The 14,003-nt window shown below is 42.5% G+C and overlaps 2 protein-coding genes across 2 annotated transcripts; both read left to right on the forward strand.

Moving 5' to 3' along the window:
• The first annotated feature begins 386 nt into the window (after positions 1 to 386).
• Positions 387 to 6,096, forward strand: LOC306792598 (uncharacterized protein). Its single transcript, XM_079289844.1, has 2 exons — positions 387 to 717; positions 5,279 to 6,096. The coding sequence occupies exons 1-2, from the start codon at positions 405 to 407 to the stop codon at positions 5,689 to 5,691; spliced, it is 726 nt and encodes a 241-aa protein (XP_079145970.1). The 5' UTR covers positions 387 to 404; the 3' UTR covers positions 5,692 to 6,096.
• Positions 6,097 to 6,655: 559 nt separating this feature from the next.
• Positions 6,656 to 12,740, forward strand: LOC306792306 (thrombospondin-4-B-like; the record flags this gene model as incomplete). The annotated part of the gene is made up of 11 exons (XM_079289379.1): positions 6,656 to 6,667; positions 6,737 to 6,902; positions 8,174 to 8,292; positions 8,426 to 8,478; positions 8,592 to 8,785; positions 9,872 to 10,050; positions 10,720 to 10,768; positions 10,855 to 11,051; positions 11,194 to 11,366; positions 11,530 to 11,669; positions 11,943 to 12,740. 11 exons carry the CDS (start codon positions 6,656 to 6,658, stop codon positions 11,999 to 12,001), a joined length of 1,341 nt encoding a protein of 446 aa, XP_079145505.1. The 3' UTR covers positions 12,002 to 12,740.
• Positions 12,741 to 14,003: the final 1,263 nt, after the last annotated feature.

Below are 14,003 nucleotides of genomic sequence, written 5' to 3' on the forward strand. Positions count from 1 at the left end.
GAGAGACTGAAGAACAGAGTGGTAGATACAGGAAGGGAGTGGAGCATCAAAGGACTGTTAGACAGGGGACAAACAAGTTCAGCTTAAAAGGGCTTTATTTAATATTTTGAATGGAACGGGTTAAAAAGACAGACTATGACTGCAATATTGAGTTTATTTCTAATTGTTTCATTATATTTATAAATAACATTATTATTGTGTTTAAATGATAACTGTCATAAAGTCATGATGTTACACACTCCGGTCCAGTAGGTGGCGCCTTAAACATTGGTTTGGAGTCCTCCATTAAAGTGAAAGAAGAAGAAGGAGAAGAAGAAGAAGAAGAAGAAGAAGAAGACGGAGGGGAGGAAGAAGAAGAGGACTAATCTCCTGGTAGCCGATAAAGATATTGAAGTTAGCTTAGCATGCTACCTGGAAACACACGGACGAGGACGGAAGTGACCAACACAGCGCAAGTCAGAGTAAACGGTGACAAGGAGTTGACGGAGTTCGTCTGGAGGAAACCTTTCTGTGGTTTAGTGAAAATGTCTAAAGTAGAAATGTTGAGATCTTTAGTCAGCCAGCGACTAACTGCGGCTGAAGAAGATATATTAGGCATGTTTGAAAGAACGATAGCAGAGTACGAGGAGGAAATCTCTCGTTCAAAAGAGGCGAATAAGCGACAACGGGAACTTCTGGACGCCGTTCACAACCCGGAAGTCCGGATCCAAAGAGCACGTGGGTTCACTTTATTTCTTCTCTCAAACACTGTTCATGCTCCGACTGATAACTTTTAATGTAGTTTTGAGTGAGACTCTGTTGCAATTCGTCGTTTTCTTCTTGTCCTGATTTAATACCTGCAAACGTGTCGCTTTTCGGTGAAATAAGCCGTTTTGAATCAAAATATATCATCCACGTGAGTGTAGATCCGTAGAGTTTTCAATTTTTTTGGGGGGGGGGGGGTCAACTGGCCAGCCAGCGTTTCTCAGATTGGAGTGAGACAAGGAGAAAATGTGATGTCGTGATCTTCTCAATAAAACATATTTGATGCGACGTGTCGAGTCTTGGCCAATCAGCGTTAAGATGTCTACACTGTCTTCATTTCGATGGTCATTTCGATGGTTCTCGCTACTGTAGAAATATGCTTGCGGTATTTACAGGCATTAAACTTTTTTAATTATGTATTATTATTATTATGTATTTTTATTATTATGTATTGTGAGGAATTTAAGTTTTAAAGCGCTCCTAGCAATGGATATTATGCGTTACAATCTGTTTACTTGTAGAAGGTTTAAACTAAAGGGAGAGTTACTGAATTTTGTTGTGCACTGTGAGAGAAACCAGAGAATTTATGACACCGCCATTAAGTCAGAGAGGGGGGATGTTGCTGAAGAGTTTCTGAGTACAGCCTTAAAGAAGGGGGGTGAATTGGTCAAGGAAGTGGCCGAATGAAGTCCGAAGGGTTCAGCCAATCACTGAGCTGATCGATGGGCTAAGGAATGTGTAATATGAGACATTTCAGAGACTTTGGAGGGACAAAGAAACTGAATCCCCGGAGATAATCAGACCTCATCTGGACCATGAGGCGGACACACCAGTCTGTCGTGTGGTGCGGATGGGGCCTCTATTTCATGAAGTATCACAACTGATAATGTAATTCAGTTTGTAACTGCATTTTCTTTTGTTAGTATATTAAATTCCTTTTGATTTAAGCTTCAACCAGCTGATTCGGCCCTGCTTAATGATGGAAGAAAGGGGGGGGGCTGCCTCTTCTCCTCTGCATGCTTCTTCATCTCTGGAGCAAGGAGGGGGGCTTTTACCTTTTGTTTGAGAAATTTTGAACATAACGTGTGTGTGCGCTCATTTGCAATAGTGTTGCGTGTGTCATAGAGCAGGGGTTCTTAACCTTTTTGACCTCGGGGCCCAACTTTTCAAGTACAAAGTGTCCCGGGGCCCACTCTGACTATATGCATCACAAGTGTCAGAACACCTGCAGGTCATACAGAAACAGAGCAGTGGGCCTTTGGAGTCAGTACAAATTTAAGATTTTTGTCCGCATAAAATAAAAAAGTATCTTTCAGTATAAATAACTGCCGGTGGCTGTATCTGTACAGGTAAAGGACAGTATGGAGTGGTCTCACCGACGTCACGATCTCCTTAGTTACGAGGTCGGTCGGCCATGTTGGAGTACATACAGAACCTACATGGCGGCGAGTAAACAAGGAAGTGCGGCGAAAATACCATACTTTGAATCACTGGATAGTGCATCAAAGGTTCACTACCTGGCCAAATTGAAGGTTATTGGTAACTTGGATCCCTATACGATGAGTGCAGATGGTTTCAGTGCCGATCCTACTTATCTTCCATCGGTAAACTACGCCAACATCTACACGTATCTCGTGAACACCCCCAGTCCTTACACAGAAGACGAGTTGGCGTGCTACAAAGGGCTCGACGCTTATAATCAGTTTGTCAGTGGATGGGTCCGAGACGTCAAAGCAACGGTCGTCGAGAATTCTCATCTCGTCATTGGAAGAGTAAATATATACAGATCTGGTCAGATATTTAGCAATATTCAATGTTTACTCAGCGCAAACAGACACGTGTGTTTGTTTACATTGTACATGCACGTCATTGTGTGCGTGTGTGTAGGAATTAACTTTAAACTAACCCATAACTTCATCCATCGGTGTGTGTGTATATATATATGATCTGACGTTAAACTCATATCAAGCAATGCTGAGGCTGCATCTCTGTGTTTCGCCTGTTGTACACGCTCGACACGTCTCTGGTACCGACTGCTGTCACGGGCCGATGAAGCTTCGGTAACCTTCTCATGTCCAAGTTTAATTTATATTTCCTTTATTAAATACTGTTCACAAACGAATTAGTAAATAAAATCACTGACCACTTATAAAGTGATCCGCACATACTCTAGTGTACGCCAAATTCCATTCCTTTATATCTCGAGAGATGCGTGACAGCCATTTCTCGCGACGTCGCTTGGATAGCTCCTTCGTGTCATTTCCTTGATGTGTAATGACCGCTGGCAAACGAAAGAATGATTTCTTGTCTCTATCAGCTCTGCTGCCACAACCAAAGACAGCACAAAAGTTCACCACCGATAGGTTATGCGACTCAGCCGTGCATGCCAGTGGCTTTGTGTGTACTCCAACATGGCCGACAGCTAAACTGTGACGTCACACGAGACCACTCCATAGGGCTGTAACTACACTATCAGTGAACAACTGCCTCACATTTGAAGAAGATTGGACAAAGTATGACCATTCTACAGAGTTTCTTCATGAAGAGATCCAGGCCGAGCTCTAAAAGGACATTTGGAGACCCAAATGGACACATGGTAACACATGATATTCTGACACACTAAAGGTGTTTCTCCCTTTATATTGTGATTTTATATTATTTTCCTTTTATTATAAGCCTTTGCAAATTGCAAAAACGATGTATATATGGTGGAAGACATGGTGTGTGAGTAGCGGACTTGCTGTGCTTAATGGCTGCGACCGAGCGCACGAACGAGAATGAGAACAGCTCAGTTACACAAACGTTGGTTGACGGCTTACGGAAGAGGAGGATAAGGTTTGTACTATAAGTACTAGCGTTTTCTGAAGCCAGGAGCTCCATGGTAACATCCGCTAGCACGTTGTCGGGTCTGTAATGTGTCTTTTTCCGTCGAAATGCTGCAAGATACGACTTGCAGCGGTTATGGCGACTTTGGACAGTGTGTGTGTGGGCTCCTTTTGTGGAGAAACCATAAGAAATGAAAGAAAATCGATGATTTCTTTGCAAAGATGAGGATTTTGGGCATGCTGGGATACCAAACACGGACATGTTTTGTGACGTATTTGCGCAAACAAGCCGTAGGAACGGAAGGGGAGGGGATCGAGGATGCCGGTGTTGAACAGGCAAAACCCTTGTTAAATAAATGAGATGACAGAATGTGATGATCACAAAGACATTTATTATCATGTGTATGTAAACCTGCATACACAACAAGAAGCCCAACAGACTTTCCCACGAGCGTTGGATGTTTCGTCGCTACGTGTCGCTTTATTTTTGAAGGCTTTAGTGCTTCGTTTGATAGCATTAGCTCACATTCCACACACTGAGCCCTCGGCTCTGCCTCGTTGCCTCCGTTCACAAAGCCGTACTTAAGAAAGTCAGGGTTGTACTTGCGCACACATTTAGACTTTTGGGGGGTATGGCACCACTGTCGTCTTCATTTTTTCTTTTTAATAACTTATCCATAACTTTCGCTACAGGCTAGCGGCTAGCTGAGTGTCTTCTTCTGCTTATTGCAGCTTGTTAAACAACTGACTGACGCATTACCGCCACCAGGTGGTGGGAAGCTGTATTGTAACTGAGTGTCTCATGGATAACAGTGATATATCTGGTGTCTTCTATTGATAACCTATGCGGTCCCGCGGCCCTCGCGGCCCACAGGTGCAAAACTGAAAGTTTTTCGCGGCCCTCTAGGTGGCGCTCGCGGCCCAATCATGGGCCGCGGCCCTATGGTTAAGAATCACTGTCATAGAGCAAAGGTTTGAATCTCCGGGTGAGGCGCTCCCCGTACAAAGAGGGAGCTCTGACACGCAGGTGGTTCAGCTTAAAACTTGTAACTAGTTGTGTTGTGAATCGGGTTAGTCGGTGGGATATTGTGTAGCAACCTGCAGGAACAGCACCTTCCCCATCCCTGAGACTCCAGGACTCCCACACACAATGTGGCCCAACCCTGGCTTGTGTGTGGGTGAAGATAATGCGTCCCTGTGCTGGACAAGTTCAAATAAAGTATAAAGATACAGGCAGGGCTCACAAAACACTGAGGAGAGATGCGTGTGCGGAGCCCTGACTTTGTGTCTGTTGCTAGGGCTACTTAATCAATTATTGTGTTTTGTGAAACCATAGATCTATGTTTTTGATGCTTGACTTAATAAACAATAAATTCTTAATACTTGTAGATCGTCTACCCCCCCCCCCCCCCCCTTCGGGTGCTTGGCACCTCTTTCACCTCTTATGAGTTTGCAGGTATGCTGATTTCTTCTCTCAGCTTCTAGATGACAGGAAATATTTCAACTTCAAGTACAAGTTTGTTCTCTTTGATAACACCACATGGATTTGGCAGCTTAAAATGGTTCATATGTTCATGTCACATAAGTTGATTACATTATTGTATTATCTGGTTCTAGTGATACTCTGGAAGTGTATGTCCAGGAGACTATTTGCTCAATTCTAAAATGTCTTTGTAACCCCTCTGTGTGTGTTTACTGTTTTCCTGCAGACGTCCAGCAGCTGTTGTTGGTTAAAGAAGAGGTTCCCTCTGAGCAGCAGGAGTGGAGCTCCAGTCTGGACCAGGAGGACCCAGAGCCCCCACACATTAAAGAAGAACAGGAGGAACTCTGCACCAGTCAGGAAGGAGAGCAGCTTCAAGGTCTGGAGGAGGCCGATGTCAAGTTTTCATTCACTCCTGTGAAGATGAAGAAGAGGAAGCTCAGTCCTCACAGCTTCATCAAAGACAAACTAAACAGATGGGAACAGAAGCTGATGGAGAGGACTGTGGAGGACCAGAACCAGACAGGAACTTGGATCCAGATAGACATCCAGAACCAGATACTGATGAGAAGACTGGAGACTCTTCTGACACTGATGAGGGTGCTGATGGGAAGAAGACCAGAGAACCTCAGTCAGGTTTAAACTATGTGAAACCTGATGAAGTCAGTGATTCAAGATGTAGCGCTGGTGAAAAACATTTTAGATGCTCTGAGTGTGAGAAAACATTTGGCAAGAGTCAAAATCTGAAGATACACATGAGAACCCACACAGGAGAAAAACCTTTCAGCTGCTCAGTCTGTAAGAAATCTTTTAACCAGCGTTCAACTTTACAGAGCCACATGAGAACCCACACAGGAGAAAAACCGTTCAGCTGCTCAGTCTGTAAGAAATCTTTTAACGAGCGTTCAGCTTTACAGATACACATGAGAACCCACACAGGAGAAAAACCTTTCAGCTGCTCAGTCTGTAAGAAATCTTTTAACCAGCGTTCAACTTTACAGACACACATGAGAACCCACACAGGAAACAATCCCCTTTAGCTGTTGTGGTTGCAGTAAAGTTTCCGTTTGTGATAAAAGCTTTCAGCACGAGTCACCTCTGAAGTGACACATGATTAACCGCGGTTCAACTACACTGATTTCAATACAAAAAGTTATTCACTGAATGAGCGCCAACTGTACAGTTTGAAATAGTTTTGATGATTATATTGATGATTGATTTGATGGTAATGTAAGTTTAAGACGATGGTTTTACCTGCATCTGTGCACAGTATATTGTATTCAAATGATTTCATCAATAAAAAGTAAAAGGTTTGTGTATTTCACTGGTTCATACAGTTGTACATAGCACACTTTGTTCGTCAGGATTAAATCCATCAGTGACTGGAGTGTGACTCAATAGTTCTTTGTCTTGTTTGCTCTCTTTGCTGCCATTACTGGAATAAAATTGTCATCTTGTCTGACACAAACTCGTAAAAAGGATAAAAAAGGTCCTGAGATGAAGCAATCTACACATTCTTTGGAGTCACAAACCAACAACATCCTTATCTCGATCTATCGTTCCTTCCAGTTGATATATATATTGTTGTATTAATCCGTACGAAAACATGCATGCACATGCAAGCTTGTCCACTGAAAACAAATACACGTGATGTGAACGGGGCCTTTGTGTTCTCCGTCTGTCTCAGGACAACTGCAGGTTGAAGGCCAACGTGGACCAGAGGAACAGCGATAAGGACAGCCACGGCGACGCCTGTGATAACTGTCGCACGGTGGAGAACCCGGACCAGAAGGACACCGACACCGACAGCGACGGCAAAGGGGACGCCTGCGATGATGATATGGATGGAGACGGTATGGAGATAAATAAAATAGCACCGATGCTCGTGCTTATATAACCAGCACTGAAGGCACTCTCCGTTTAATTAAACGTATTATTCTGTTCCTTCCTTCACATTTACACCCTGCTCTTACATTAAATAATGCAGATTTTACAGTACAAATCTCTCTTAATCATGTTGTAAAAAAAATACAGTTGTATGGATGTTTTTATAAGCCAGCTGAGGCATAACAAACAGCACTGCAAAAAAAAAGAAAAGTTAAGGCCAAAAGCAGTCTGACCCCTGAGCGAAAACAAGCTTTGATCATTCACCAGCATGATTACACCTCAGAAAACCCCATGGCAGAGAAGATGGTTTCTCCTCTATTGCTGCTGCTTGACCTTTATGCATTCGTGGGGCTGCTGCTGCCTCCCTGCGATGAATAAGAAATAGCATCTGAACACAAACTGCCGTTCACCTTCACAGCAAATACAACAGTGCAACCTAGTGGTGGAATTACAAGTACCACGCCATATAATTATTCAGTCGATATAGTTCAAACAGTAGTATGGATGTAATGTCTACATTTTTCATATGCATTCAAAAATCAAATATAAATTCACTGATTGACTTCACTAAGTGTGAGAGAGTTACTTTAATGCATTACTTTGATTTTAGAGATCAAACCTCAATTCAAACAGATGAAGATAATATCTCATTATGTATCCATGTAATCATTCTTCCATATTGGCAACATCCATATCTGTTAATATTTCCACTGGGCAGTAGCTTGGTTTCTTTTATGATAGGGCTGCAGCCAACGATTCCAATCTGCCGATAATTCTCTCTATAAAACGAGGGGTTTGTAAAATGACAAAGAATAGTGGAAAATGTCTTAAAGCCCAAGTTGAAATCTTCAAAAAGCTTGTTTTGTCTGACCAATGGTCCAAAAGCCGGAGTAAAATCAATTTACTGACACATATGATTCCCCAATTCCTAAAATGAGTAAACTGGAACTAAATATTTTTGGGCATTTTTGGATTTATTATCAGAATTGTTGCAGGTAAATATTCTGTCAATCGACTTATTGTCACAGAATCATAGAAATTCACTGATATCTTTTGTGAGAGTTCAGAAAAAGGGACAATGAGAAGAGTATTTATTCTACTACAGTACAATATTATCTGTACTTGCCACCTCCGAATATGTCATCCATGACAATACTATATATTTCCCTGCTGAGACGGAGTCAGACTGACTGCTAAATAACACGAACCATCTCCTCCTGTTGACTGGCGAGCATAGGCCTGAAGAACTTTCTGGACAATTGCCAGCTTGTCCAAAACAGAGACCAGCTGGACCGGGACGGAGACGGAGTGGGAGACGCCTGCGACAGCTGCCCCGACATCCCCAACCCAAACCAGGTCAGTCAGAACCAGATGGAGGGATGGACGGACGGATAGCTGTGGTGGAAAGTAACTGAGTACACTTTGTTACTAGAGTCCCTCAAGTGTAAAAGAAATGGTGTTTTTCATGAACTCTCTGCTCTTGTTTCAGTCTGATATTGACCACGACCTGGTTGGAGACTCCTGTGACACAAACCAAGACAGGTAACGATATTCTCCCAGTCTTCATGTTGTGTTCTTGCAGATATCTGAACTGCTGTTTCATACTACTGCTAGTACTACAGCCTTTTTTCACATCGTGTCACTTTCCCTTGTAGTGATGGCGACGGTCACCAGGACACCAAGGATAATTGCCCATTCGTAATAAATAGCTCCCAGCTGGACAGTGACAAAGACGGGCTGGGTGACGAGTGTGACGATGACGACGACAACGACGGGATCCCTGACACTCTGCCACCGGGACCAGACAACTGCCGGCTGGCACCAAATCCTGACCAGATCGACGACAACGGTGAGCGATGGTCTAAAAGACATCGCACCTCCTCATATACCACGCAGTCAAATCAGTTTACAGTAATAATCACATATGATTGTTGATATATTTGGCTGAAAACCAGCCTGGTGATCAGATAAATGTTCATAATTTCATCTCCACATTCTCCCCGAACTGCTCCCTGACTTTCCTTTGAAAGCAATTTTGGTCCCCAGTTGCACACCAACGCAGATCAAACAAAAGCAACTGTGAGCACATTGAGTGGCATTTTTGGTGACTCATTGGGACATTTTCTGTGTAAAACATGCCCCCTGGAGTGTCAATTCAAATCAAGTCAAGACAGCTTTTTTTGGCAGTCAGGGAGTCAAGAGATGTAAGTTGGAGCTGACAGTTGGGAAAATAACAAAACACAAAAAGTGTATTTACTGAGTCCAAATGTTTTACAAGATGCACACAAGACATTCAGGCATTTGCCCGATTGAGCATCAATTCAATCGTTGACACAGAATGAAGCTTTTATGCCAAGAACCGCCAAGTCGGACCTTCTTGACGTCGTAGCAGCTGTTGCACTTCCACAGTGATAAAAGTGCATCAACACATTTCCTTCCATTTAATAATCCATATCAGAACTGCACACTACAAGACACGAACACCACCGAGTAGACTACAGCGTGGCACTTTTTTAACCACGGCAGACACAGCAGCTCTAATGCTGAACCCACACAGCAGGGTGCAGACTAGAGAGATACAATCCATCTATATTAAACCAATGCAACATACAGCCTTGCTCTTTTGCTTGAAATGTGAATAGCCCCTTAAGAAAGGACATTTGGGGATGTTTTATATTCAACTCTGTCGGCCTTTTTGACATTTTTGCTTAAGCCAGTCTGAAATCTCCTCATTGTGACAACGCAGGAAACACGCTGGTTTAAAAAGGATTTAAAAGGAGCTCGTTACTTTGAATAAATGACGCAACACAATCTTTGCCAGTGTGTGTAATCAAAAACTGTTAACAAGTCTCTGCACCTCTGACCTATTGGAACAATGACTCACGGTCTTTCTTACTTTAATTTAAGTCTAAATCTCCTCTCTGTTGTCCCTCAGATGATGGAGTTGGAGACATGTGCGAGTCTGACTTTGACCAGGACAAAGTGATTGACAGGATCGACAACTGCCCTGAGAATGCTGAGGTCACCTTGACTGACTTCAGGGCCTATCAGACGGTGGTGCTGGACCCTGAGGGCGACGCCCAGATCGACCCCAACTGGGTTGTTCTGAACCAGGTGAGATTACTAAAAGCTGAAAATTCCCTCTCCATGTACAAGTTGAAGCAGCTATGGTCGATATTTTTATCTAAACAACAGAACCAATAACAATAAGAAATGTGAATCGTGATGCGTGAAATCGTACCACGACGACAAAAAATACACAAGACAATATACAACAGTGCCTCGTTTAACCGTGTTGTTGATTCTCGATTTTTTAACTGTGAGGTGCCATACCATATTTAATGATGCTTTCCAGCACAGCGTTGTCCAACGTTGACGTGATCTCAGTTCAGTCTGAGTCTGCAGAGAAAGCCTCTGAGCCAGCCTAGCACACGGATAATCAACGTGGACACTCTCAATTTAATTTATTGTCCATTTGTATTCCCGAGTACTTATAGGAGCACACCTGCTCAATTGCACTGTCACCAATGATTACAGGGCCATGAGCTGCAGCTCTCAAATATGATTTCCTCTGTCTTTTGGTATTACCGTTAAAAATGAGGTGGTGGCTGTCACACCAGTCTTTAAAAGTGGCAATCTCCAGCAGCAGACTTAATATAGCCGTATCATCTGACAATCTGATGGAATTATTTGGCTGTCTGCTTCTGCATTAATTCGTGTACAGTGTAGCAAATGAAGGCATCAGGGTGCAAAATGTCTTATTCACAACTCTTTCTCACACAGGGAATGGAAATTATCCAGACCATGAATAGTGACCCAGGACTTGCTGTTGGTAAGAAGTATTTCCTCTGCGTTGAATATCAGTGAATAAAATGCACAATGTCTGAACATCAGTAATATACTGATTTCTGTTGCCAGGTTACACTGCTTTCAGTGGAGTGGACTTCGAAGGAACATTTCACGTAAATACAGTGACCGACGACGACTACGCCGGCTTCATCTTTGGCTACCAGGACTCGTCCTCCTTCTACGTGGTGATGTGGAAGCAGACTGAACAGACCTACTGGCAGGCAACACCCTTCAGAGCTGTGGCTGAGCCCGGCATCCAACTTAAGGTGAAAGCACAAGTCATCAACTCCCCCAGGCAGCAGATTCGTGCTCATCCTATTTTTAATCCCTTGACATATTTTCCACATTTCTTCCTCTCTCTCGCTCTCTCCCCCTTACTTCTCTCTGTTATCTGTCGCTGTTCATCAGGCTGTGAAGTCTAAATCGGGTCCCGGGGAGCACTTGAGAAACTCTCTGTGGCACACGGGAGACACCAACGACCAGGTGCGTCTGCTGTGGAAGGACCCCAGGAATGTGGGCTGGAAGGACAAGGTGTCCTACCGTTGGTACCTGCAGCATCGCCCACAGGTTGGATACATCAGGTATACGACCAACCGTGTTCCGGACAATCTTCATATTGATTACACGAAAAAACCCGTAATTGTTGCTCCATCTAACTCTCAGCAAGCAAGTGAATAAGCATATTTCCCCAAAGTGGTGAGAGTGGAACGTCGATTATTTGTTTTAATTGTGTGTTTTGTTTAGGGCGCGGTTCTATGAAGGAACTGAGCTGGTGGCCGACTCTGGCGTGACAATTGACACGACCATGAGAGGAGGACGACTCGGCGTGTTCTGTTTCTCTCAGGAAAACATCATCTGGTCCAATTTGAAATACCGCTGCAATGGTGAGGGAGGAACACTGAATCACAAATCCACATATTCTATTATTTTTATATATTTTGAATTACCCTGATTGCATGCTATGCAGCGATTGTCTTGAGGTTTGTTTCCAATACATATCTTCTTACGGTCTTTCATTGCTTGCGTCTGGAAAGTGATTTTAGATTGAGATCTGATGTTGTTGTTGCAGACTACAGCTGTGAATATAATTGGTTTGGCCTCGTTTTGGCTTTAGAGTCTGAGCTCATCTCATGATACCCGACTTCTCACTTCCACAGACACCATCCCAGAGGATTTCCAGGAGTTCAGCACTCAGCACGGCGCCGACTCACTCTGAAGTCGAGAGAGAAACATGACGCCAGATCTCTGAAGACTGCTTGTGTGTGAATGTGTGAATGTGTGAGTGTGTGTCTGTCCGTCTGTGTATTGACGTGTACAGTTTCAGTGCATATATGATCACAATCTCCGTACTGTATGTGCATATTATCATGTCTCTTTCTGTTACCCGAATGTGTTTTTACTGTTTGATTAACTCTTAATGAATCCAGCTGAGCTCATTATGCTGAAGGTTATAAGTTATAATGATTTTTACTGAAAATGATGCTATGTGATATGACATAAATACACCGAAAACATGTAACATCAAATTACAAAATGCAAAATATGGTCAATAATGGACAGTTTCCATATATTTTCAAAATAAAGGGAACATTATTATAATTTTTAAACGGTATTTTCCACACGAGAGATTTTAGCATATGTGTAGCATGATAAAATTGTTCAAACAACTGGAAGGAAAGTTACCGCTTCGGATCAGCCTCATACTGATGTTACATTTTGATCATAAACTGGTTTTATTTGTTTATCAGAGCGGTATTTCTACTACGTTTGTAAAGAGGACACCAAGTCTTGTATGACTCAAATGTCAGACTGTGCCTTGCCTCACTTACTGTAGAAGATTAACTTAAAGCTCAGTTTAGCCATGTTTTCTCTTTCCATCATTTGGTCCTTGACATCTTGATCATTTCATATCTATGTAGTCACAATCCTGGTCAAAGTAAAAGGGCTTTAAAGTACATCGGTGTTGAACAGGCTCATTCTTATTTTTCCTTTAAAATGTTGACATGTTTTGATGATTAGATATGTTAAAGACAACACATACTGCGCATGCATACAACAAATGAACTAATTGAATGCATGAAAATAACCTCTATACTTCCCCAGAGGATTGGCACGTTCTCGGTTGAAACTCTAGAAACAAAGGCCACGATTTAGCTTGAGCAGGAAATACTTTCCTAATAAGAACATTCTTATCCCCGATTAGCTGCGCTGATGAATTGAGAGACTTTGGTCTTTGCTCCCGGGAGGAGGTCCTCCGGAAAAGATACAATTAACAACGCTCATTGAGTCCACGCTAAGATTTGGTACTGTCTTTAGCTTGATCCAGTAGACTAATTGAGTTTTTATTTTCTAGTTAGTGTTGGTTTTCTAGAGGGGGCCGGGGACACGTTCACCTGGAAGAAAATGTTGTACATTTTAAAGTTAAATGCATCAGTCTGGTGCACTCTGAGACCAACATCAACAACATGAACATAATTCATGCTGAAAGTAACGCAGTTTAAACTGACAAATGCAGGAAGGACAGCTGGCAAGAAATCACTAACTGTCATTCTGTAAATGAACCGATTTATAATATCACTGCTTCATCTATAACGCGATAGATCTGACTATAATAACACGTGTATTCACGTTCATGTTTTACTTTGATGTATTCTTATTCATTCAGCTGAGACCCCAGCGATGTGAAACTGACTTTTGGGCAAATAAATAAAAATATATATAAATATGATTCTAAGCAGTAAGGAAGTTTCCTTCCATAACTTAAAATCACCCACACCAAACATTAAAGTAGCCGGAGACTGTGAGACACGACTCAAGAAGCCGACACGTCAGTGAATGTGTGATGAGAGAATATTTACACATTTCTTTTCTATTTACTCCCAAGTCTGTTTCGCACCACTAAGGCTACAGCTGAAAGAACAAGGCTAAAATATCGTCATACACGCCATGAAAACACATCTGCAACACATTAATTTACCATAATACACACATGTACTTATAGTCAGATCTATCTTATACTTGGAAATGCCATTACATGTGAGGAGAACTGAGTTAGCACTATCACACTGGATTAGAATTCAGGGTGGATTTAACGGAAATATAGCATCGACTGTCCTGTGCAATGGTTGGGAGTACTCGACATTCTCTGGTAAAAGCTTTGGATGGGACATCTTGGCAGGACATTTGGAATTATGACAATAAGGGTAGAAATTACAACA

Source organism: Melanostigma gelatinosum (assembly GCF_949748355.1).
Source record: "Melanostigma gelatinosum genome assembly, chromosome: 18".
In the NCBI taxonomy this organism is placed as follows: domain Eukaryota; kingdom Metazoa; phylum Chordata; class Actinopteri; order Perciformes; family Zoarcidae; genus Melanostigma; species Melanostigma gelatinosum.